Source organism: Taeniopygia guttata, chromosome 1 (genome assembly GCF_048771995.1).
Source record: "Taeniopygia guttata chromosome 1, bTaeGut7.mat, whole genome shotgun sequence".
Taxonomy (NCBI): Eukaryota; Metazoa; Chordata; class Aves; order Passeriformes; family Estrildidae; genus Taeniopygia; species Taeniopygia guttata.
The window spans coordinates 98,855,275-98,881,106 of NC_133024.1; the positions used below are offsets into that span (position 1 = coordinate 98,855,275).

General features: G+C 36.9%; 1 protein-coding gene across 6 annotated transcripts in view; it reads right to left on the minus strand.

Moving 5' to 3' along the window:
- Positions 1-9: 9 nt before the first annotated feature.
- The window catches only part of AP1S2 (adaptor related protein complex 1 subunit sigma 2), a 31,055-nt gene continuing 5,232 nt past the window's right edge, over positions 10-25,832 (minus strand). For 2 of the 6 annotated variants that reach the window (XR_012057674.1, XR_012057675.1), the window contains exons 3-6: positions 22,410-22,518; positions 21,376-21,513; positions 2,815-5,737; positions 10-1,963 (exon numbers count right to left, since the gene is read on the minus strand). Coding sequence is in view for 4 of the 6 variants with exons in the window: in XM_002197367.7 (XP_002197403.2) it covers positions 1,916-1,963; positions 21,376-21,513; positions 22,410-22,518 (295 nt within the window). In the remaining 2 variants the exon portion in view is untranslated. Of the gene's footprint in view, positions 1,964-2,814; positions 5,738-13,617; positions 13,712-17,926; positions 20,131-21,375; positions 21,514-22,409; positions 22,519-25,832 lie in introns of those variants that run through there. The other 4 variants (XM_002197367.7, XM_072934192.1, XM_030281337.4 and 1 more) reach the window with 3 other exon arrangements.

The following is a 25,832-nucleotide window of genomic DNA, read 5'->3' on the forward strand; positions in this document are numbered from 1 at the left end:
ACACAGCAATGGTGTAAAAATGGACATTTATTACAATTAAACCAATATGACAGAGGTCAAACAGTTTGTCACAATCACAACAAAGCTTAATCCAGCCAAGCACATACAAGTGACAGTGTAAACTTTAAAAACATGTTTAATACATATAAAATTGCTTCTGGTTTGACTTAAATCCATTTTACCACTACAATCTTACACACAGGGTCCTTTCACTACCCCTCTACCCTCATCTATCCCTGCCAACTGTGCACTGGGGAAATGCCCTGGGACAAAAACAGCCTCTGGTCATCTGGAATTTGTGTGTAAATCCTAGAATGGGCATCCGTAGACAAGTTCTAATGGCTCGAGTTCACAGGCAGCAGCCTGGAACTGCCACAGGAGTGGCACACACAGGCTGGGCCTGGCTGGCTGCTGCAGTGGCTCAAGTATTGATGCTGGGGTCTGGCTCTGGGGCCTTAAAAGTGGCACCACTGCACTTTTCCTTTGGCTGGGTACTACTGAACCCACTCTCCAGCTGGCCACACAAGTGCCGCTGCCAGCAGCAGTGCCAGAGCTAAGCTGTGTGAAAGCATGGCACCACTTGGGCGAACAAGCCATAACTCCTAGGGGAAGGTGTCTGGGTGGAGGGGGGGAACCTCCCCTCCATGGGGACAGGCAACAGAACTTGGCTACTCCCAGGTGTAGACTGCCCCTGTCTCCCTCAAAATCACACACAAATCACATTTCTGCTAGTGAAACAGGCTCAGTCCATAATTACTGAGAGTCTGCTCAAAGTGTCAAAATATTACTGGGTATCAGTTTACATGATTTGTAGTGAATATGCTATACAAATCTAATGTTTAAGAGCTCTCACTGCAAATTCATTGTTTCAACTACATCATGCAGGAGTATTGTAAGGGATGTGTCACATGTTTAACGTGTTGATCAAGAAAAGCAGTTAAATTACTTTGACACTTAGTGTGTCCTAAAGGTACCTATACACCCAATAAAGCATAACTACAAAACACCAAAAATTACAAATTAATTGGTAGACTTCAAAATAAAGTAATAAAAGGTCCCTTCCATAAAGCTTCTACTTTGAAAGTATTCAGTTTTCATTATGCATCTCTCTATTCAGTTATAAAGCTGACTTTCCTTTTCTTGTGTTCATGGTCAAAGTAAGCCAATATCAGACGTAAAAACAGTTTCCTTATTCAGTCTGGGTTGGTTTCCCTTCTCTCCTACATGCATTCCCTTTAGAGTATAGTAATTTGCACAGTTTTGCTCAAGGTAGCTACACTAAAATACACCTTCATGTCTAGTGAGTTGGATCAGTTTTCTTTAAAAAGCAGTTATCACCTTAACAGTTTTTTACCAGTTTGATATGCAGATCCTGGCAGGATTCTTTGGTATAATGACAAATTCAGTAGTAAACAGGTATTTCCAATCTTTATGCAAGAACTGAAATAAGCAGAATAATCACAAGTGGTGACTAAAATGTAGATGAACAAATTCTTTGGTTGCATAAACATAATTTCTACACCATAGCATTTCATATTTGGAGTTGTCCATGTAGTTTCTTTTCATTTAAGTAGGCTATGCTTATGTCATAATAATACATTTCCTGAAGTCAAATTCTCTTATAAAAAACAGTAGGCTTATCGAAGTCAAATGCAATTTTCCTATAAATGCAGTGAAGGGAAACAATGAGTCAATTTAAATCTAATTCCTTTCATTTATAAATTCTGAACTTAGATTTCTTGTTCCCTTTTTAAAAAGAAGTATTTTTGTATTGTTCTTGTAGGCCTGAATGAAGCAGCTTAGCAAAACAGTAATACTGACAAACAGCATCTTACACCATTAGCTAAACATTACAATGAAGGCAGTGAACATTTACAGTATGAAACACTGAGATGGCATCAGCTGAAGAGAAGATTTATGTCAATCCAATTTCTTCAAGTACACTACGTGGGGTCTCAGCTTCCTAGGGAGGGAAAATTTGAGACAGTAGTAAATGAACACTGTTTCTACTGAGCAGCGCTGTACATGAGTTAGTATGGAAGATGCTGAATTGGAAAAGAAAGCTGGAAAGACATGAAAACATGGAAGCACTGCAGTTTGCAAACATGGTATTAGCTGCACAAGTCACAAAGCTGTTATTTAGTCTGCCATGGTTCACAGGAATAGCTGGTAGATTTTATGGCCTTTAAGCATAATAAAAATAAAACAATTTAGATCTATCAGCAGAGAACAAATCATAAACGAGTAACAGAGATAGGAACTAGGAAGGGATGGGGAAGGATCTTGCAATGGAGTCAGTGAACTTAGTGGTGAATTGTTTCAAGGGTCTAAAAAAATCTGTTTGGGAATAAGAAATAAGTGGATGAATGAAACTACAGATGCCACTAAGATACAGTATCCCTTAAGATCTTTATAAAAGTGTTTTAGTTTGTTTGGTTTTTCATACAGTGATCCCATGTTTAATTAATAAAAGCAGTTCACGGTACCTTGGTATGCCTGGTGTCAAATTGATCCCTTTCAAAGATGAAAGGGTTTTTAGGACAGGAATTTTATTATTCTACACCAGGCATAACTGTTGGGTTAATTCTAATCTTAGAAAGCTTTCCTTCGATTCAGAGAAAGTTGTTTAATACCAAATTCCAAAAATCATCAGCTTTGTATTCATTACTTTCATCTGAAAGGAAATGGCTTTAACTAGAAACATCAGGCTGAGCTTTTTTTAAATAACTATGAACAATACCATGATAAATAAAAGGGGATACTGTGTCCGTATCTAAACAAAAGCTTTAACATCAAGAGTATGAATAAACTTACTTTAGCATCCTAAAACAAGACATGTCATGCAGCAGAAAAAAAAAATGCAGATAACAGTTAAGGCAGCCAAAAAATTATTTTTCAACTGCTTTGCAAATATCTATTAGAAAAATAATGTAGGTAAAACACAAAATTAAGCACCTCAAACCTTGCAAATAACATCAGAATATTGTCTCTATCAGCCTTGACTGTGTCGCACAAAATGATCAAGTTTACTATCATCATTCAGCTCATGTATAAGGTGATTCAGCAGTGAAGGAATAAGCTATGATACTTTAAGTAAACTTCATTCAAAAATCAGTCAGAGCTTGGAACAAGCATATTGAGATGGCTTCTAAAATCCAGTAGGAAATAAAAAATTGCAATAAAAAGGCAAGTTAAATCTGAAAACAAGATACTTGGTGTATTAAAGATGAAGTGTTGGCTTGTTTTTCTCCCCTTACTGATGCAATGTTTAAATATCCTTAGAACTGCAGTGACCTTGACAAAGCCAGACAGGATGGCAGGATTAAAGATTTACATGTATTTTAACAGATCCCCAAAAGGAGGCACTGACTGAAGAAATGGCTATATAGCATTTTTAATGTAACTTTTTGTGTTATATTCCCAGATTACTTTGTTACATTCATTTTAGAAAACGCACACCTCCCCTATCCACCAAGGTAAGGTATTTTACTCAAGAAATCCTATACTGTTAACTAACTATGGCACCGAAACTCAAGAGCATTCTACAAGAATACAACTTCTCAAGCATTTCAGGGTCTTCAAAATATTTGAAATAAATTAACTTTTTAATTTTAAATTGATTCACCAGCAGTGGACACTTAAGAGTTACTCAGGAGTACAACAGGATATTTACCAAGTTACCTGAAAACAAAGTTCTTTATAGCTGTGAAGAAGTACAGAGCAGTGCTGCCACTGTTTTTAGAGCAGTTTAGTATTGCTGTTCTCACTGCCATTTCAAAGTCCGAGATGATTTTCAGAAGGCATATACTTAAACACTACATTTCTTCATGTAAATCAAGGTCACTGGCTAACCATTAAAAGCAATCCATTTCAAGGACACGAGCTACATGTCCACAGATACATCACCCATAGAACTCAGACATATTTTAATTTTTTTTTTTCACTAAAGTAATCTTTAGACATATGTGCCTTCCTCATCATTAATATAATCTCAAGGAACACCTGAAGGTTAATGTCTTTTGCTAGAAGAATAACTTCATTAATTATTACTTTTAAGAAACAAATAGAATTAATTATGTTTCATTCACATTATTTGTTTTACTAAGTGTCAAACATTTTATCCAATTCTTAGGTAAAGCATTCTGCAGTGCTATATACTACCTGCAGCTCAGAATCACCCAAGGCAAACAACAAATTTAAAATATCAGAACACAGATGAGGAAAAAAGTCATTCACATGAGACAAAAGTGCATGCAATACTTTATTTCAAACATGCCAGAAAAGCTAATTCATTACCTAGTCATTTAGAAGCAAGCAGCTGTATACAGATAACAAGAAAAACAGCATCTCATTACAGCTCAATGCACAGCATTTTAAGCCAACAGGCATGAAATAATGCAGGCTAAAGCAGCATTAACAAGACATCCAAACACATTGTTAATGGCTTACAGAAAAAAGGCAAACTTGGAAATGGAAAACCACTCCTATGATCTTGTTTTCTAAGATTTCAGAATGCTGCAAATCCAATCCAAATCTTTTGTCTAATCCCCTAAATCCCCCATTTTTTTGTCAGTTTAACATTTGGAAGGTAGTGCATTACCACATATAGTACAAGGAACTAGCTTGTTTGTGGTTCGTTTTAGAAACTGCCTCCTTGATAATTCATGGAAACTATTTTCAGAATCAGTACTGGGTTTAGGTTAGGTTTTTTTAGGTTACAAACAGGACACATTACATGTCCTCTCATTCTGCCCATTTTTCAACTGAAGGCACTTATATTCACCCTCATGGCAGTTTTCCCATACACAAGGCAGCCTGCATTTAAAACTGGAAATGCCCATTTAAGAAGGCATATTGCAAGTATACTTTAAGAAGGCATATTACAAGTTAATGGACTTAGATCTTTCCAACCCTAACCATTAATGGTTCGACTCAATAGGCTTAGAAGTCTTTTCCAGCCTTAATGATTCTGTGATTCCATTATTCATTCGTAAAGCAATGATACTGTTCTCTCTTTCAGTGGCAGTAACAGTTAAATTACTCACAAGAGCAATCTGCACATTTAGATACAAATGTTTTCATTTCAGATTTACCCATCATTCTCTTTGACCTAAGTAATTCTGCCCCTTCCTTCTTGTAAGGTCAGTCACACTATTGTGTCAGTCTTCAGAAAGGGATAGTGTTATGTGCACCTTTAATTAAGATGCATGGTCTACACAGAATTTAATTCAGCATCATTTAATACTTGTGTGTATACACATTTCAAACGATACTTCTTCACTATTTTCTCTGTAAGTCTTAACTTCACCTACAGACTTAAATTAAGAATATGTTTAAATACCACCACAACCTATTTAAAATATAAATGTGGGTTGAGTAATGTTACAATATAGGTATTGCAGTATATAGATGTTTAGCTCAGAAAATGCTACAGAACTTTTAAGCATAACACTTCAAGCTTACACACAATAAAAAAGTTAAACCATATGGCAACAAGCACAAGTTTTGTTGGAATGAGACATGTGAAGAGACAACACTGTAAAACAGAGGGGGAAGAGGAAAGTACAACAGCAGAGAATGGTTGTGGCATTCTATTAGATTCAGGATGACTGGATTCAGCAAGCTGATGATAATGTTCTGTCATGAGTAAGTCACAGGTCTATCTCCTCTGAAATTCTGCATGCATGATGAATGAAGCCATTTAGTACACTGGTACATTAAAGTATTCATGACGTGGCTACAAAAGAAATGTACATATTCTTATACATAATAGAAAGGTGGACAGATATGCAAGAAAACAAAAATATTACCTCACTATTGTATCTCTGACATTAAAAGGACATTTGATACAGAAATACAATATTGTATTTTTGACTACTCTAGATGTCCAGGGCAAAGGGTAGTGGAGAGAATCATTGTTTTACCCTCCCCATACTTGCATGCTGTGTCCAACAACAGATAGAAAAACTTCATATGATAAATACTTAATTACATAAGTTCAGAGTTTCTTCTTAGCCAAGAATAGTTTGACACTCCAGAGATGGACCACCCTATCTATTACTTGTCCCTGCATCAGGCACTGCGTGTTGGCTTCTGTCAGAAACAGGCACTGAGCTAAGTGGCATCTGACATCACCCACCACATCTGCTCTAATAAAACACACATTTAGAGGTACCAGGCCTCCAGAACATGGCTGTGAGCACACCATGCCAGGGTAGTACAGCGGTGGCATTAATCGTGACAAAAATTGTATTTTGTAGAAAGAGAGTCTGTTTAGAAAAATTGAGGCCTCTGATACACTTCTCAAATCAGGCAAAGTTTTCTTTGCTTTTGGATTATCCTGCTGAATTCAACATACTCTTGTATGACTGGTATGAACATTAGTATTCAATCTGCTGAAAGATGAGATAGAAAGAAAGCAACACTCAATCTTAATAATGGAGTAACAGTAATTTAGGAGCATCAGCCCCACATATTCTGATTAAACTTTTTCTGCAATGAAAACACACAAAACTCAACTTTCTACATGTCAGTTTCCATCTTTGATCCTGCACCAATTACAATCTTCAATCTATTTTCGTATCCCACTTCCCAGAATGGCAGAAGTTTTAAAATGGAACTGAGAGAGTTCCCACAGACTTCTAAAACTGTCTCCTCTGTGCCATTTCAGTTTATTCACATGTCCAAGCTTCCACGTTTTAAAATTCTATTCTCAAATTACAAAAAAGCACAATAAAAATATTCCAGAAGTTGTATAGTTCTTATACTGTTTTTCAGTATCAGTAACCTGAAGATCATATCACAGTAGCTTAAATTACCCTGACAAGGCTAACTACAAATCCAGTAGCTATAGCACCTATATCACTCTGTCCTTTACAAGTAAATTATATGATTCATGCTATAAATTTTAGATTCAAAAGAATTTGGTATATAATAAAGAATTACAAATGTGAATTTCAACACTTAACACCTCTTGCATGGCCTAAGTAAAAAGCATCAGTCTACATTAAAATCAAAACTCAGGAATATTCCTAACTGGAAAAGGCATTGCATGGTAACAGTGTATGTTTTAAGGGAGTAGGATTTTTGACTAGAAAGAAAGTACTAACTTCAGAATTCCTGGAGCCTTCACAGACTAATATTCCCAGAAAGGTCTCTAGGGAAAACTTCTGCTGTACTTACACTGGTGACTGTTCATGAAGACAAATGAAGAACAGGCATACTGTAATAATCTAAAATGTCCAAATTTTATCTGAGTTACATATGCACACATGTGATTCCCCTCTTCCTTGTACCATTGGAAATGTGGAACCATCAAAGTTGGTGTCTTCACTGCAATGCCTGTCAAAGCTCCTAACAGACTTCTCCTTATTTTTACATTAGCTCTCTGGACAGAAAGAATGACAGCAGCTCATTCTTATGAAGCTGACTGCAACCCACTGTTGTATTCAAGGATTATGTGTGTACACATTCTTAAGCATCCCTTTTTGGTCTGGAAACACTGACTACATCCTATTTTACACAACTGTAAATATCAACAAATGATGTTTAAATATCAACAAATAAGGCCATGGAAGTGCTCATTTATGTACTTTCCCAGCTTGCACAGTCCCACACAGTCCTGGGATATTCCCCACCCTGTTTGTATTGTCAATGGTTTATACCTTGAGGAATTTGCCATCTTTGATGTTAAAATCATAGTACACAAAATTAGATTATTGACTACATTACTGTTGTGGGATTAGTGCCTCATCTTCACAGAAACTTAAGAGTTTACTGATAAATCAAGACAGACTGTCAGACAACAACAGGAAGAAAGTGGTTATTTCACTCCCGGTGGCTTTTTAGTTTACAGAACATGTAAACACCACCTGCAATTAGACTAGCAATAAACTGACCTTGTGGAAGTTAAACTAAAAGATTAAATGGAAGACAACTGTAATGGAGACACAAAGTGGTAACACAGCAATATTGAGAAATAAAACTGGCATTCCAGTGAGGCCTCTGTACCCCACCAAGGACACCCAGGACAGAGGTGTCCCACACAGAGGGCCTGGCACTGTGGGCAGCCTGACAAACAACTGAAAGGAAAATAAAGTTGTGACAAATTGTTTGCCATCACAAGTCTGAACTATTACTGATCTTTTTTTGTGCCCACTACTACATTACAATCCAGAGCAGCTGGCCTGAATACCAGAAAAGAGAGTATGGGGAATGGACAGTTGTCAAATTCTGCGATCAGTATCTACACTACCTTGCTTTCCTTCGGTGGGAATGTGCAGACCTCAAGGACATGCTTCACAAGCTCAGATGCCATTTAAGATAACAATCTAGATCTAATGAGTTTATGAATTAGTTGATCTAGAAGCTAGGGAAGAGGCAGTGGTATCCTCACAGCACAATATAAGGGCAAAATAACATGAAATACCATCTCTGAAAAATCATCACGTAGAACTCTGGATGCAAACCATTTATCTGACTTTAACACACAGGTCTTAGATCCTAGTACTGCCAGAAAAGTAACAGCTCTACAACACAAGCTGCACATTGTAGAATTGCAATATTTTAAAAGTTACTAGAATTAATCTTCTTCAAAATGACATCTGTGTTTACAACTCATTTTAAAAAGCTAATAATACTCTCTGAAATTGTCAGCCTGAGTCATTGGAGATTTTTTAAATTAGAAAAATGGTAGCGTTTATCTGAGTAAACAGAACTATTTATCCAATCCAACCCAACTGACATTTTCTCAAACCAACTCTGTCATGACCCAAACTAACTAAAAATCATAGCCAAAATAAAATTAGAATAGCCTTCATTTAATCCAGTCCCCCAAACAGTATACCTATAACTTTCCTGAGAGATATTTCATCTATTAAAGGCATCAAGTGATGCCTTTTTATTGTGCCTCAGGCAATCTACTTAAATGCTACATTATCATCACCACTGGAAAATTTGCCTAACATCTACCTTGAATTATTTATTTGCTGCAGTGTAAGGTATTTTATGTTTGTAGTGGACAAGAAAACTGTGCTATTTCCTCAGGCAAGAGAGAGGAAAGAAATTCTTTATGTCTACACCAAACTGCCTCAAGTTCAGTATGTTGCAGGGCTGCAATTTTACTGATGGCATCTCCTGGCAGTGACACAGACTTCAATACTTCACACGACCTTTTTCAGGGAAAGTTTGCTTAGGTTATTATTTTAACTTCTTACCCATCAAAACCAGCACAAAGCCTGTGAAGGCAAACCATGTTAAACTGCATACAAAAATTAGAACTGCCACCTTTTGATAAAGATTTGATTTTTTCTTCACTAAGCATCTAACAAAACCCTAGCTTGAACAACATACAAGGTGTGGGTTCATGGAGTGTATGGAAGTTTGGGAAGAATTCTACAGAAGCGGGCTATTGGGAAATCAAAAGCAGAAGATGAGGGTTTATGTTAGGAAACATGAAGTTTTTGCACTAGGAAGAGAGTCACATTTAACAAGCACTTCCTTAACAATGCTTCAAAAGCGATTACTTGTACACTCCACTTCCGAATCATTATTAGGCAATATTTCTAATAAACGGCTGCTTTAGGAAATTGCTGTTGTTCACTTGCCTTTTCAAGGATTTCAAAACAGGAGAGTACCTGTTTCCCAACCTTTGGTTAGCTAACTGTTCAGAGACTTCTGTTAGATAGATGGGTTTGAGCTGAAGGGAGATTTTAGATCATATGGTTCCAATCCTTGTGCCATAGGCAGAGACACCTTCCAATAGGTCAGGTTGCTCAGGGCCCATCTAGTCTGGCCTTAATATTTCCCACTAGGGCACTTTTATTACAAAATTCTATCTTTACTTTCAAAGAAGAGCCAAGCGTTTTCTCAGAGAACCTAGAAACATTGAACATCTTCAAAGATAAGTACTAACTACAATGCTCTTACAAAAAAAAGAACAAAGAATAAAAAGCCCACAAGTAAACAAATAAGAAGAATACCAACTCCTAGTCAAGATCTTGTCTGCAGCTTTCTATACAGAGAAAACAAAAAAAATCTCCAAGATCGATGCAAACCAGTCAACAGAATTCTCAACTAGAGTATGAAAAAGCAAGCTGTCCTGCAAATGTTATTCAGCAAAACATCCGAGCATATGGACATACTGTGGCTCTAAAACATCGCCTCAACAGACCAGAGCAGAAGGCTGTGACAGCAGTGGCCTGCCTGCCTCTCTCCCAAAAGCGCTACAAAGATCAGTTGGAGCTTTTGTGAACTATATAACCGGATAATAGCAGGCGCTTCCTGCCTCTTAGCTGCTGCTCTGATCTGCCAGCTCAGAGGTGATAATCACTCTGGGACGCTCTCCTTCACGTGTGCCGATCAGTTGCTATGCAGCGAGCCAGGAGCAAGCAGAGCCCAGCCTTCCGCAGTAAGGATGGTTCTAAGAATCCACCAGAGGCTCCACCTCGGCACCACAAAAACACAACTACTTTAAGCACATATTACGGCTGAATACTTTGTATTGTGAAGTTAGAGCCAAAATTATTAAAAATCACTGAGTTCTTCATCAGATAATCCAACAGTGTCTGTATGTTTGGCAAACTGCCAAACTATGCACACTAGGATTCATTAATGTTTTCTTTCAGCACTGCAAATACAGGTTTGCATCGCTTATTCTCCTTCGCTTAAGGAAGCATTTCTCCAACTTCAGGGCTGTTATCTTTGAAGAGCTGACCAGAATATACTGCTGCAACAAGCCATGTCACGTCCAATACTATTAAGCTTCCATGGCAATGGCATTTAAGCATCCCCCTTCCTTCCTGGTACTACAGCACTTTGTGTTCTTACAGTTGTTTGGACAAATGTTTGCAGGCACAAGTTGTAAACATGGAAAAGAAAAGCTGCTGGCTATATGTTTTTAAAAATAAGCAATCTGAATTGGATCTGTTTAAAGGGATATGAAATCCAGTTCTAGAATGGTTGTATAAATAGCTTTTCTGGCACAAATGAAAGAGGGAGAGAAAGAACAGCTGAAAATTCCGAAAGTCAATACTGCTACTGAAGCTCCTCATTGCACTCCTATGACTCAGGCCAACAGCAGGGGTGCAGCATATGACAAGTAAATTAGATCCTACCTAGGCATGCTGACTTGGGAGTTCATAGCAGACAGTGAGTCGGGACAAGATGTGTGGAACACTGGCTTTTTAAAGCACTTAGATATTGTGATTTTTTTAAAAAATAGGATGTAATTTAAGCAGTACTATCAACTCCAGCAGAAGTCCTGGCTTGCCAAAAGCAGCTCTTTCTGCTTCCCTTTTCAGTGCCACTGCTTTTTTCCTCCTAGCACTTCGCTCATGCTCCCTCTGCATGAGCTCAAGTTTTGGCTAGCAAGCTAGGAGCCCCAGAACCACAGGGCAAGCAGATCAACACAAAGGCGGCAGTAAGAATGGATCCAGCTTTCTCAACAAGAGTCACTGTCAGCATGAGTTTGGGTGATGAGCAACCTGCATCCTGACTCAAGACCATGACTTTACCACTGCAAAATGCTCTCAGTAGAAAGCAGCATTTCTACACTGAGCAATTTGAATTAAGATGCATGGTCTACACAAAATCAAGATTTCACGTGGTTTTTCAACATTATGCAAGGCTTACTATAAATTTCACTATATTCTCTATGAAACCAACTACTTCTGAATATGTGGCTTATTACAATTGCCATATAGAACATGTAGTACTCAACTCCCTAGTTTTATAATAAAATCTCTCTAAAATAGCCAACAAAAAAAAACAAGTTCTGCTCATTCGGGGCTTGGTTATGCCTCAGAGTAACAAGGATTAAAGTAATTTAAAGTTGTATAACCAATTAGTTAAACATCAGGTTAATCCAAACACCAAAGCTATGAGTCAAACTCCTCCCCTTGCCCTAAGGCAACCTCCTTTACCTCAGGAGATCTTTATTTAACCCAGATGATCTTCATTCCTATATACAACCTGCAGCTCCTTACTGCAGGCTAACTATTCCCCATCTCTGATTATGTGCAACCATCTATCTTGTCCCTCTCCAGTCCCTCTCCACTCAGCCCAGCAGATGCCATTTCTATTTCTCCAAATTCTGAGGAACCATGACAACCTTGTAAATTAAGAGTCTGAACAAAGCAACTATTCCTTCACTCCTGCCAGGGAACAGCACAGGCCAAGAAGCAGCCTTCCATGGGCATCAGATAATACAACTGTGTTTAATTTAATGAGGACAAAGCACATTTCTTCAACCAAAACTATGCCCACACACAGAATTCACTCAGGCACATACTGTAGGCAAATAAACTGGGGTCACACAATTATCTAAGCCTGAGTTTCTATGTGCCCGAATTAGTCTTTGTAGCCTTCTGAGACACAAAAAAAAAAAAAAAAAAAAAAAAAAGATTAGGACTCCTAAGCTCTGTTCATAGGACAGGTGACAAACTATTTAGGTAGCTTTTTAAAGTTCTGATCACAAGGGAAGTTTTACAGGCACAGTTTCAATTCTAACCTCACCATGAGAATCACACTCTTTTTACGTGAACTTGCTATCATGAAGTACATAGAAAAAGCAATAAAATTGAGGGGAAAATGTGGTAAGTATCAAGCTTGAGCACTTAGGTTTTCCTTACAGTTATTTTAGAATATGTCCAAGTTCATGAAGAAATTGTTTCCAAAAAATGACTTGTTGACTGCCCTAATTCTTCAGGTCTAATATGCAAGCAGATTATTGGCTGCTCCCCTCTTCCCAACACAGATCAATGGCTGTATCATATACTAGGAAACTCTTAACTGGTAAAAATACCCATACACCAACTGTTAATTTGGTTTTGAACATGTTACAAATACTTTTGCCTACTACAATTATTTTCTTTTATCTGGAAACTAAATCCTGGTATTTATAAAGCTGCATATGAAATTAGATCTATTATCACAGTTCAACATTACAAAAGCCAATCTGTTTACTGAGCTACTTGTTTATCATTATATCAAGTAAGCAGCAGACTAATTAAGTTTTCTCCAGCAAATCATTTTCATGTATGTTTTAAACTTTCTTTATGCAAATTAAAATCTTACCTTTATTAGTAGGACTGCCACAACGTATTCCACTTATGCTTTGGACAAAAATATGTTGCAATGCACTATATATGCAAATAAGCTTTGTTCTGTCATGCAGCATCCGGCATTTTGATACACAGTCAATTGCAGCAGCACCCAGTCTTTTTAGGGCCCATTTTCTTTGCATAGCAGATGTAAACAGCTCATTTCCCAATAAATACATGTTTATATGAGCTGATTGTAAGTAAACAAAGCCAAACATCTGTTTAGTTATTAGCTTTGGTATCCATTTCTCTAACTTGCATTATCCCACTTAATTATCAACACCAAAGAAAGCCAGTAGAAGTCAGAGATTTCAAGTTGATGCGGTTAGTACATAAAAGGAAAATAAAAGGAAACACTCAAAGCACTCTTCAAAGACCATCATGCAAGTGTGTTGCAGAAAGTTAAGCCCATCACCCATTTTCTGTTTACCCTTGCAAGGACTTAATTACACGTGCAGCACTCTTTGCATAGCACCCATTTAATCCATGCCACCAAAATGGTAAACTTGGTAGTTACCAATCATTTAGATGGGGTCAAAAGGGCTAATGCCTTAGATTGCTCTTAATCATAAGATATCCTCAGACAAACCTCCCCAGTCTTCATTCTGGCTCTACAAACAAAATCAAGCAGCAGTGAAAATGTAATATCAATTACTAAATTAAAAAAAAAGAAGGCAAATAAAAACTCAACATCCACCCAATCATGTATAGCTTGTTTACATTTAAAATAAGACTTTAAAATATTCTAAACAATATACAAAAGTATATTTAGTTATTTCACTTAAATCTGTTTCAGCTACTGCTATTCTTTAGATTAATACAATTTTAAAAGGTTTTCCTAAAAGTGCGCTGTTAAGAAAGCAAATACAAATGCACCAGAAAAAAACATCTGTTCAAAGACTTCAAGGAGATGCAATAAAAATCTCTAAAGTTTACTTTTCATTTCTTAACCAGATACAGGATATTGGTACCTTAAAAGAGTATGTTGTAAAGAGTTCTTTAGAAAGCTTCAGTTGTGCATGAAGGAATATTAATTCAAAGATTTTACTTTTTTTAAAGAGCAGTTGTTCATTACTGGAACAGATTAAAAGCATAAAAGAACACAAAATCTACATATATTTCATTCAGTGATTAACTGTCACACAGCATTATTATTAACATTAATAATAAGACTTGTTTAGTGAAGAAAAGTTTAATTCAACCTATCATCCTTTAAGTAATTTAACAATTTAATTCAAAATTCATATTTATCAAATCACCATTGTTACTTGCTGAGTAGTCACTTTCATGTTGTATTTTTTCGTACAGAAAGTTCAACATTTTCACTTTAATCAATCCATCAAACATACTAAGAATTCTCAAAGAAATGTGAACAAAAGGTCTTCTGATTTTTTTTGCCTTTTAATATCAAATGTTCAGCCTTTATAAAATGTAATATGCACACTTTTATTGTATCTTGATATCCATCACCAAAACTACTACTGCTGCTAGACATCTTGGCAACAAAAAATACAGCTTCTCCCTTAAAAATAAATAAAAGCCCTAAAACACATATCAGCAATGTGCGCCAACATCTGTACAACACACAGAGAAGACCACAAAGAAATGAGAATCTAAAACCAAGCACAACAGGATGCCTCCTGGGGACATTCATATTCTTTTCACCTAATATTCTCCGGCACTCTAACACCATCTCACAGGTAGTGAAAATTCTAGGAAAGGATAGTAGCACTTCAATGTGACACATCATCTCAGACAACAGAGTAAAAATGGAATTTTCTCCTCACAATCTCAAGATCCAAACATTAACATTGATCTTTTCAACATCCTGCCACATCCAATGAACTTGTTCTATTAAAATGCAGATTAAGGTGAGCATTTGGAAAGAGCACCTGATATTGAAGATAAGATACTCCCTACTCTCAAGCAGCCTTCTGCAATTGTTCACTGAATTTACCATGCTAATTGACAAGCAGCACATGACTAAACTCCTGAAAACAGCTACAGCACGTGCAGCCATAGCTGCTAAAAGAGTGCCAAAATTTTCACTGCATCACCCTGACACAGTGCTTCTATTGCGGAGGACAAGAGAATGTCTCTGGAAAAGAATCTATCAGTTTAATGTAAAGAATAAATACATCCTTATTAGAATTATAATCTACAAAGAGTTTCAGTGTATTGTTAATATACAATCAACAGTTTTACAAGAATTCCTTATGTCAATAAATGATCAAGTTCACAGTTTGCAAACTGATCAGTATTGGAATTCACATGAGACAGCAAGGACTGCCTATGCTACTTTCTCTTATTTTTAATTGAAAGTTTCTGATGTTTCGATTTGCAAAGCTTAATGAATGCATATTTAACACTATTATGAAAGACTCCTTCAACTCGCTGAGTCTAAAGATCTTCTGATTTTGAATTCTTTTATGATAGAATTAGTCACATCTTACATGCATACAACTCTTAAAGAAACAACAACAAAAAAATCAGACTGAGCACGGGAAGAGGTCAAAGCATGATATGCTAACTTCCTGGATACTCAATGCCACTTTTTCAAGAAGATATTTAAATCTTAAAGTGTTAACCTCCTCTTCCCCCATTAATATTTGGAAAAAAGAGATGCAGGTTCTACTATTGATTTTCTGGAATACTTCCTATTGCTTTAAACATGAAAGTATGATTTGGTCAGTATTTGCAGGAAAGCCTAGTCTGCTTTCCTGCAAGAAGGACAGTTTAAAATTATCTGTTAAAAATACAGAAATATCAAGGTTTACAGACCTGTCTGCTACAATTAAATTCACAGTCTTTAGAGGTTTTCTCCTAAGAGCTGCATGCAGCACTGCAAGTGGGGCCTCACCAGAGCAGGGTAGAAGGGCAGAATCCCCTCCCTTGACCTGCTGGGACACTGCCACTGATGCAGCCCTGGTTAGAACTGGCTTCCTGGGCTGCAAATACACATTGCCAGGCCATGTCCAGCCTCTCATCCACCAGCACCCCAAAGTCCTTCTGAGCTGCCCTTGACCTGTTCATCCTCCAGCCTGTACAGATACCAGGGATTGCCTTGACCCAAGTGCAGCATCTTGTAATTGGTCTTAGGGAACTTGCTGAGATTCCCAGGGGCCCACTTCTCCAGTTTTGTCCAGGTCCCTCTGGATGGCATCCCATCCTTCACATGTCTCAACTGTACCATTCAGCTTGGTGTCACCTGCAAATTTATTGAGGGTGCACTCAATCTCTCCATGTCATTCACCACGACATCAAACAGCATTGGCCCTATTACTGACCCTGAGGAACACCTTTGAAATTCTTTGGGACACCAAGCCACTGACCACTATCCTTTGGATGTAACTGTCCCATAAAATACACCCTCTTGAATTTAGAAAAAGCAATTGTATGGGGAACTATGTCCAGATAAATGACATCTGTAGCCCTCCCCTGGCCCATTGATGGAGTTGCTTCATTATAAAAGGCCAATCCACAGCAGGGGTTGGCAGGACTTGCCCTTGGTGGAGCCATGCTGGCTGTCCTGAATCCCCTCCCTGTCTTCCATGTGCCCTAGCACAGCTCCTTCCAGGTATGGACAGCAGTCAGGATGACAGGTTGGTAATTTCCAGAGTTCTCCTTCCTACCCCCTTTAAAATGGGTACAAAGCTTCCCTCACCTGGGACTGCATCTGATTGCCATGACTTTTTTGAGCACCACGCAGAGTGCAAAATACTCTAACAGCACTATAAACCCTTTCTTCTATAAATACATCTCCAGAGACTGAGTTCTGAAACACGTTTTACAAAAGCTACCAACACTACAACTTGTCCTTCTGTGAGTTGGAAGGGATTCCAAATCCATAAAAATCACAGCCATTTCCTATTCCCCAAATAATGTACTAACAATCTATCATTTTTCATTCACAGTAACTCTGAGAGGTACCATATATATGTATCTTCTAAAATGTAATTGTAGATCATTATCTGTGCCTAAAATCAAGTCTTAAAATTGCAGTGACCAACTGATCAACAAAGCTGACTACCTGAAACTGAGATGAAAGTTAAATGTGAAGAGCAGATGGCAGTCAAGGCAGTTGGATCTCCATGATAATAAAAGATTCCATTATTCATTCTTGTTGCACATTCAGAGGAAGACAAGCACAGCCAAGGCAAATAATGCCACTGCCAACTTAGGAAGGCAGTCTATTTCAACAGTCTATATTTAAGAAAAAACATTAAGTAAAGAATGAATTAATTGCATTCATTGTGGTCAGTTTCTCAGGCAAATTGTAATAAAAAGGTGCTTACAATGGCTGTTTCCTAAACCAGAGAAAATCCCTTATACTCCTACCCATGGGAGGCTTAAATTTAAGAATCTTCTTTTGCCAATGCTAATGACAAAATGAAGGAGTTTTGGCATATCTCAAGAACAACGTAATACCTATTATTATGCATACTTTCAAACCTATAGTTTCCAATGAGCACATTCCATCTCCAGTAAGAAAATTCTCGTAGCATATGCAGGAAATTCAACAGAGTTTCATTCCCAAATATGCTAATTCTAAAACCAAAAGCTTTAATCTATACAGCAACTCTAAACATCTAAGGCAAGTCAACCAACATGAACACTGTCAGCACCCTTCTGGGTGTAGGATGAGGCAAGGGTTTGAAATAGCAAAGAAAATAAGGTTAATTGATAGCTTATCTTTTATTCTTCATGTGGAAGGACTAGTAAATACTGCCTGAGGCCAAACTACAAGGGCCTAAGAAAAAAAAAAACATTCACACAGCTTTTTAGTTTTTGATCATTACTGAAATAGTGACAGAAACAAGCAAGTGTGATTTGTGGATAGACTCATTGGCCTTTTTATTTGGAAATCCCTTTAAAAAAATATGTATTTTTAGATATTTAGATGTTCTGCAATCAAATACTAAAAAAAAATACAAAAAAATCCTACAAAAGAACAGTGGTGAACAAAATGGGGATAATTTCCAAAATAATTTTCTAAAATTTACCTAGGATAATCAACAAAAACCATTTTCATTCATAACCAATGTTAAGGAAATTTTTCCTACTTCAAATGAAGAGGAGCAAGTCTGTACAGATTTGCTTTAAAATACATACATGACTGCTCAGTTTAAATATTACAATTATTAAATCCTCGATTTCAGCATCTTAGCACAGTAAATGACCACAAACTTCTAAGCACCATACTGAATTACTCAAGCCATCAAAAAACAAAAAACAGAGCAATTAGACTTTTGAGAGAAATAAATCAAATCCTCTCTTTTGTATAGAACATCTATCATTTGTAGTTTCACGCCGTACAAAACTCAAGTGTCACAAAATGATGCACAGTCTTATCTTTTAGCTGTTTCATACATCACATGTATATATTTAATTAATGCAACAACACACTGCATCTACCAATTTCTTTCAGTATAATTGAGTTGTTCACACAAGCAAAACCCCTCTTTTCAGCAGTGCATGCCTTTGTAATCACTAGTTAAGTATTAAAATCTCTCTGGCAAACAAGATATAAAATCATCAGCAACATGTAAAAAGCATTCTTTTCAACAGAAGCATTTCTACAATAGAGAGACAAGGAAGAATGGAAGCACTGGAGTTAATTACCTTTTACTACCCTCCATCTGGGTACCACTGCCAGTATTGATGACTGACTACTGATAAGTTATCAGGTGGTAATAAATATGGGGGAGGGGGTAGGGAATGAATACTTGAACTAAGTACATTCCTGAGGAACTAACAAGAATGTGAAGGTGAGAGGGTTTTAACAGGCTGGTGTGTTTCCATCATACAAACTGTAGCAGTTAGTGAAGGTGCTCAGACATAGAAGTACATCCTGGAAAACTTCAACTGAAAATGAAAGTAGGCAAGGCTATTAAGAACTAATTCACTACTCAGCAATTTATGCCTTAGTGTATTTCCTCTTACTATTACATAAACAGTCACAAGTATTCCATACAGCTCTTCATCTTTAAGGTACTTCAGACACCAATGCCTGTAGCATTATTAATGAATGATATTGTGTATTCAGCTATATATATGTACGTGCATATATATGTACATGTATTTTTTGGCAATATGAGTATTCAGGGCCAAATAAAAATTACTTTGTTGCACATAATTAAAATCTGAATGGTCAAAAACAAACACATGACAACCCTGCTACAAATATGTTTTGCGTTTGGAATCACACCATGTTTCAGTCTGGTAGTTTTGAAGTATTCTGGGAAGCAGATATTAACTCAAAGTATTAGAATTCTCCACATGTGAGAAACTTATTTTAACAACTCTGTTGATCAAACCCAGCATTTACATAGCAACAGTTGATACAAAACCAAACTTCTATAGAAGAGTCCAAATTTATTGGAAGCTCAATTTAAATATGAGCCCAGACTTTTACAGGGTTTATAAACTAAAATACAGGTATAGGGAGTAGTTTTATACTTGATCAACAGTCAATACAACTAAGAATGAAAAACACAGAAGCCCAACATTGGACTCCAGCGGTGCTGTGATAAACTGCTACATTCCAAGTTAATCAAAATTATTTAATAAACATTGGCAACTGAAAAATCTCCTAAAGATGGGGAAAGGAATGGTAATCAGAGTGAAGCTACCAGGGTTAGAGAAAAGTCTCACATTGAGAAAGTGTTATTTCCCTTTGCCTAAGATTTTTAACTTGAAGTTATATTAATACATGAAATTATATTCACTGTAAAAAGAAAATGTTTGTTGCTTGGAAAGAAAAATAGAAACAAATTCCTAGAAATATATTTTTTCTTTAGAACAGCCCCACAGAAGTAATGCAAAAAAGTTCAAAAGCAGTAACAATGAGAAATAATATAGTTATTCTACTTTATGTACAATTAACTGTATTTGCGGGAGACAAACTGGAATATATAACTAATTTGTTATATCTGTTTTTATATAAGGAGCAAAAGATTTTAAGAGAATAAACAGATTCCTTTTCTCCCCTCTTTGTAAACTGCAACAGGACTTCTGGTTAAGATAATTCCTACAAAGAGTAACGAAGGACTTAAATTGAATCAGAACACAAGAAGTAAACAGGGTAGCAAATCTGTGTGTAATGGCTGACCTTGTTCATGACAAGAACTTTAATGTGCAGTGGATCTCCATGTATTCTGAAGGGATTAAAAAAACAGCTACCAGGGTAAAGAACACCTTGTGTTTCCCCATCCTACTAATACTATGTCCAACAAAAGACTACCAAGTAGAACACAGAAGGCTTTTAAGAGTATTAAGCAATTAATTCATAGGAGAAAACAACAAATTGAAAGTTCACATAAGGGAAATAGAGCTCTATTTGCTCTAAGTTGCTCTATTTCCCCTATGTGAACTTTCAACTTGGATCTATATAGCATCTAGGCATTAAACCTCAGTACACTTTAAAAAATAAAGGTGTACCATCCCTACTAAAACATATGCTCACTGACTTGCCCACAAGACTGATGATTCCCCCAGCACACCAGCATTTTTGATTCCCATTCAGACATTCAAGGGCCTTAACAGTGTACATTTCAGTAAGGAAAAAAAAAAAAAACAAAATCAGATAAACCCAAAATAACCAGCATAGTATGGAGAAATGATAGTAAGTTTTTCTATACCATTGAACCTCTTCACATAAATTTTTTTTTTTTTTTAATGGTAGACATGCAATCCATCACTCCTCAATGATAATAACAAACAACAGAAGCATTCAAAGTGAAGAAACAATGTTCTTATACTTTATTCTGTATATTTCTATGGCACTACTATTACTGCTTTGCCAGTTTGGAAATGTTCCACAGTAAGCAGCCTATAGCAGAAAAGCAGGTCAAAGAACTAATTAGAACTATACCTGAAAAAGTCTCAAAGAAGAGAGCCTAGCTTCTGGATTTCAGCAATGAAAAAGTAAAGAGGTGAACATGCATCAGGTATGACAAAAAAACTAATGGTTAATAAATAAAAAGAAGGAATGGAAGACACATGAACAACACTATATTAAATAAGCATGACCTACAATTATCTAGGTATAAACACAGAACAGCCACTTGAATTTACTAGCAGAACACGAAATCACAGTAGGTTACAATGTCAACATGCCAAACAGCTAATATCCTATTGCACACTTAGGACAACTAGCTAAAACTACATGCTAAGCATGCTAAAAAATATCTTCTAGAAGCTTAGAGGAACATGATGTTTCTGAGTCACAGCCTACCATGCTGACACTTTGGCCAGAGAAGTTGGATTTGCTTACCTCCTGTAAAAGATCGGCTTGTTCGATGGCTTTAAGAACATTTTTCTTGGATGTCTCCTGAACTTCCCCTCCTAAAAGGAACTCATCCAAAATGAAATAGGCTTTTTCAAAATTGAAGATGATATCAAGTTCACAGACCTAAAAAGAACATCAAGCATTATTGCAAAGTGGGAGGATACTCTCACTTGAGGTATATCCTCTCACAAAACTTGTTCACAGCTTCACCAAACTTTACCAAAATAAGATGTTAGCCTAAGGCTGTAACCCTGTAAGGACTAGGACAATAATAAAAATCACACCTTGGAGGAAAAAAAAAAAAACCCATAGTATTTTTTCTTCAGTTAAAAACAGCTACAGCAAATTCTGAAAAAAGCTTTCACTGTTTAAAAGGCTTCAATCCACAGGAGTCTGTAAGACACAGCTCTTCAAGACACAAGAGAACATTCCCTATAAAAGTTCTCTTGTTGCCTGCAGTACCCAAAGGCAGCTCATGCAATCTTACAGAAAGACCTGAAAATAATCTCAAATTTCTTGTTCAGTCTGTGCATTTCATAGTCAGAAGGACTACGAAGGAAGGTAGAATGAGCATCAGTTTTTCTAGGAGTGTTCATGTACATTACTGTAGCTGTTTGTGATTGCTGTCTGGGTAACCACATGTCTCTCTCATCCTTCCTTACCATTCCTGCCATTTCACAACCAACTGCTCCCTTTGGAAGCAGATATAAGAGGTGCCACACTAGGGCAGTGCCAGGGAGAAGAAAAACTTCCTGCTGAGAGTAAGATCTTATATGACCCCAAGTGAGACTACTATGAAATGAAACAAACACAGGCAATTAACACCAGACTAATAACAGTTCTTCTACAAATCAATAATTTAATTTTGTATTTTAATAGAGGCAACCATCAGCTTAGTTTGTCCAAGCAAGCCACACAGAATGTATTAAAAACACCTTTTCAATTACTAGCTGGTTATGCTCTTGTAAAAGTGCTGTGGGCATAAAACAAAATGACAAAATATAAAGAATCTAACTCACACTGCCAAAATACTTGTCAAGAAGTTCTACATAGCGATGAATTATTTCCAGAGTTATTAGTTCATTGTCCTGATCTTCAATAGCACAGCAGAAATAGAGGCTTGCATATCTGTAATAACAAAATATTCCTGATGTTAGCATACGAGCATAAGCAAATGAATGCACTTGAGGAGCATCACATTCTCAGCAGTCCTTCATACTCAAATTCAGCATTTTGGTACTCCAAATCACAACCAAGTAAGTCCTACTGAAGAATGGCTGAAAGACCAGAAGACACACATGTACAAGGGAGTTACGCCTCTGACTCAGCATGATTTCACTTTTTGCCATCCTTTAAGTGACAGAACTAAAATAGCCAGAGAGATGGCTGGAAAACTGTATTTGATTTTGTGGCGTCATGGCAGAGTCCTGAGATGACATACTTTCTCTTCTTTCTGTAACATCCATACACCAGTATATTAATTAACTGATCCAGTGTTAAACTCTGATCATGTAAGCTATACACAGATAATAAAAACCATAGAAATGTCTCAAGAAAGACAGACTGAATTAGCAGGTTTAGTCTTTATACAGAACTTAAAAAAATTCAAAAACTCCGAAACTAACACCAACATCATCTACCCCAACTACTACTAAGTCAACAATGCAACCCCTACTAACTATCCTGGTATCAGACTGATGAGAGGCCATCAAATAGTTTCTAGCAATCCTCTTCCATCTTGGAAGACAGGGAAGTCATAACTTCAGATGTGACTGAGCTGCACTTTAACAAAAAGACCATCCAATTCTACTGTGCTCTATTATATTTTTGTTCAAGCCATGTTTAAAGAAAGCTGACTAAAAAAAAAAAAACCAAAAAAAAATCAACAAAACAGGAATGAAAGCTGAAAACCCCATTTAGTCTTTTCTAACATGCCAAAACCATATGCCTTTCAGTCACACATGGCACAAACCAGATTTCAAGTACCACCTGTTGTAACTGCTAATTTACATTAACCACAAACAGCTTTTGTTTGCCTCTTTAGAGGAGACAATCGGCCACATGAAGCACATCTCAGTAGCCAGCCCTACTGAAAAATAAGTCATTCAGATGTGAATAACTAGTTTAAGGTGCATAGTTGTTTCCCATACAGAGAAATCTATGCATCTTTTTAACATTACACATATTTTATCAGCTGGGACTTGTCAGATTTTTAGAAGTTAGAAGTTCTGGAAAAACTCCACTGTATTTTCAGCTATGTTGAAATTAATCTCCAAGACACCTATCCAGTACCATGATCTGAAAACGTCCCCCTTCTACCACTCTGCTCCAAATGAAATTTCTACGGCTTCAACATGAAAGATTAATCAGAATAGCTTTTATACAAGGTTTTACACAAAATCTTTAAACTACTATGAGATATTATTACCTATCCTACCACAAAACATGATGAGGGAAGAGAGGAAGACACCTCTAGTGAAGGACACCTTCATTCCCTCTCTTTTTCATCTCTTCACCACAGGGATTCATCAGCTCATCAGAAGTCCTATCTGAGAAAAGTTCTTTTGATTTTACATTGTTCTGTTTATGCCTAACTTTTCAAGGACATTTGCAGTCATTGTAGTAGCTTGCAACATTCAATCTGTATAAGGAACCTAAACTATTTTTAAAAGTATTGGAAAGAAATATTATAAAGAAAAAACATGCTTTCAAACCTACTGAGGAATTTGTAAGTCAAGCTCCATGTTATCATATTTCATTGTAGCATAAAAGAGCATTGACACATTATTTGATATTTACACTAATCACCAGCACTCAGGCCAAATCCATCTAAACAAAGCCTTTCATTACCTTCAGAAGAGCAGTACTGATTATGATGAAGTGCAGTTAAACTGTTTCCTTACAGTGCTTAAACACAAGCTGAACCATGTACCAGCAGACCTTATCAAATCTGACTCAAATATTTAAAGTTTAGCCACATGGGACAGTCCTTCTATGCTCCTCTAGTACTTAGGAGTCTCTCTTGACACACAGAACTATTTTATGGAAAAAGAAGGGGGGAGGGGAGAGAGGGAGACCAACAAAATACTTTTTCAGAACATGGTCTGCTCTCAGTGTCCTCATTTAAAAGAGAATGAAACATACTTTCAAAAGACTGTGTTTGGCAGCTAGAGAGTAGACTGCACATTCAAGCCCTGCCAACTGCAGTTCTGGAGAAATAATACGAAGAAACAAATGCTACTCAGTGGATCAACACAAAATAGAGGCCTGGGTATCTATTATTATATGCAGAGAATATTTTGGTATTTATTTTTTAAGTAGCAACCATAACTAATGGATCACTACTCAACAAAAGAAAACAAATGCAGATTTAATGAGCCTGAATGGCAAAAGGCAGAAAAGTATAAACAAGTCATACCAAAGGGCATAAGCATACTACAAAGGAATGCTTCAAATCCAAATTCTTAGAGGCGTTATTTTAGTTTTTTCCCCTGCAGGAAGGGCTTCAGAAAAAAAGTGTTCACTTATAATCCACAGCAGACACTGGAGGTTTTGCCAAGTGCAGAAGTTTACATGGACAGTATCCACACAAAGAAAAGTAGATTACTCGGGCTCAGAAAGATCTCTGCTCTGCAGAAACAGCTTCTTCCTAATGAGCCTGACAAAAAGTTTCACATGCACCCAATGAAAAGGCAAACCTTGACAGAAAAGTACATACCCAAAAGTAAATAAAGTGCAGTGTGTAAGAAACATTCTGCCTTTTTTATTCCTATTGCAGTTCTGGTCTTTTTCTTATCTCAATAAATATTATTAAAATAATCATTAGACTCAATTCAGTTGCTTACCCTCATTTAGAAAAATATTTTATGATAAATATCCTCCACTTACTAGAAAGGGGACCAAAACCAGAGAGACCAAAAACTGTTTGGACCAAATCACCTGAAAATGTAACAGGATTAAAGAACAAAAAGGTACCACAGCAGGTATAAATACTTATGCAAGTTCCTGCCTTCCAACAGATGGCCTCGAGATTTTTTATTTTTTTTTTTGATAGGAAACAAATCCATGCATCTTCCCTCAAGAGCTGCAGTAATTCAGCAGTGGGAAGCCTCAAAACAGGCAGGCAATGTTTCTGCAGAGTTCTCTTCTGCTCTCACAGCCAGGTTCAGTAACTCTGCTGAGAGATCAAGTCACTGTGGGCAGAGCACAACTTAGAAATCCTACCAGCTCAGTGGCGTTCTCCTCCTAGATAAGAGAACACCCTGCTTGAAGTCATCCCTGGAAGCTCATCACCACATAAGCCTGCAAACAAACCATGGATCTGTTAGCAACTAAGTCACTTTGCACACAGATCCTAACTGTGGGAAGTTTAAAGCTCACAAATCTGGTACAAACAGAACTGAACTCTAAATGACAACGAGGAGGCAGACAAGTGCTCAATG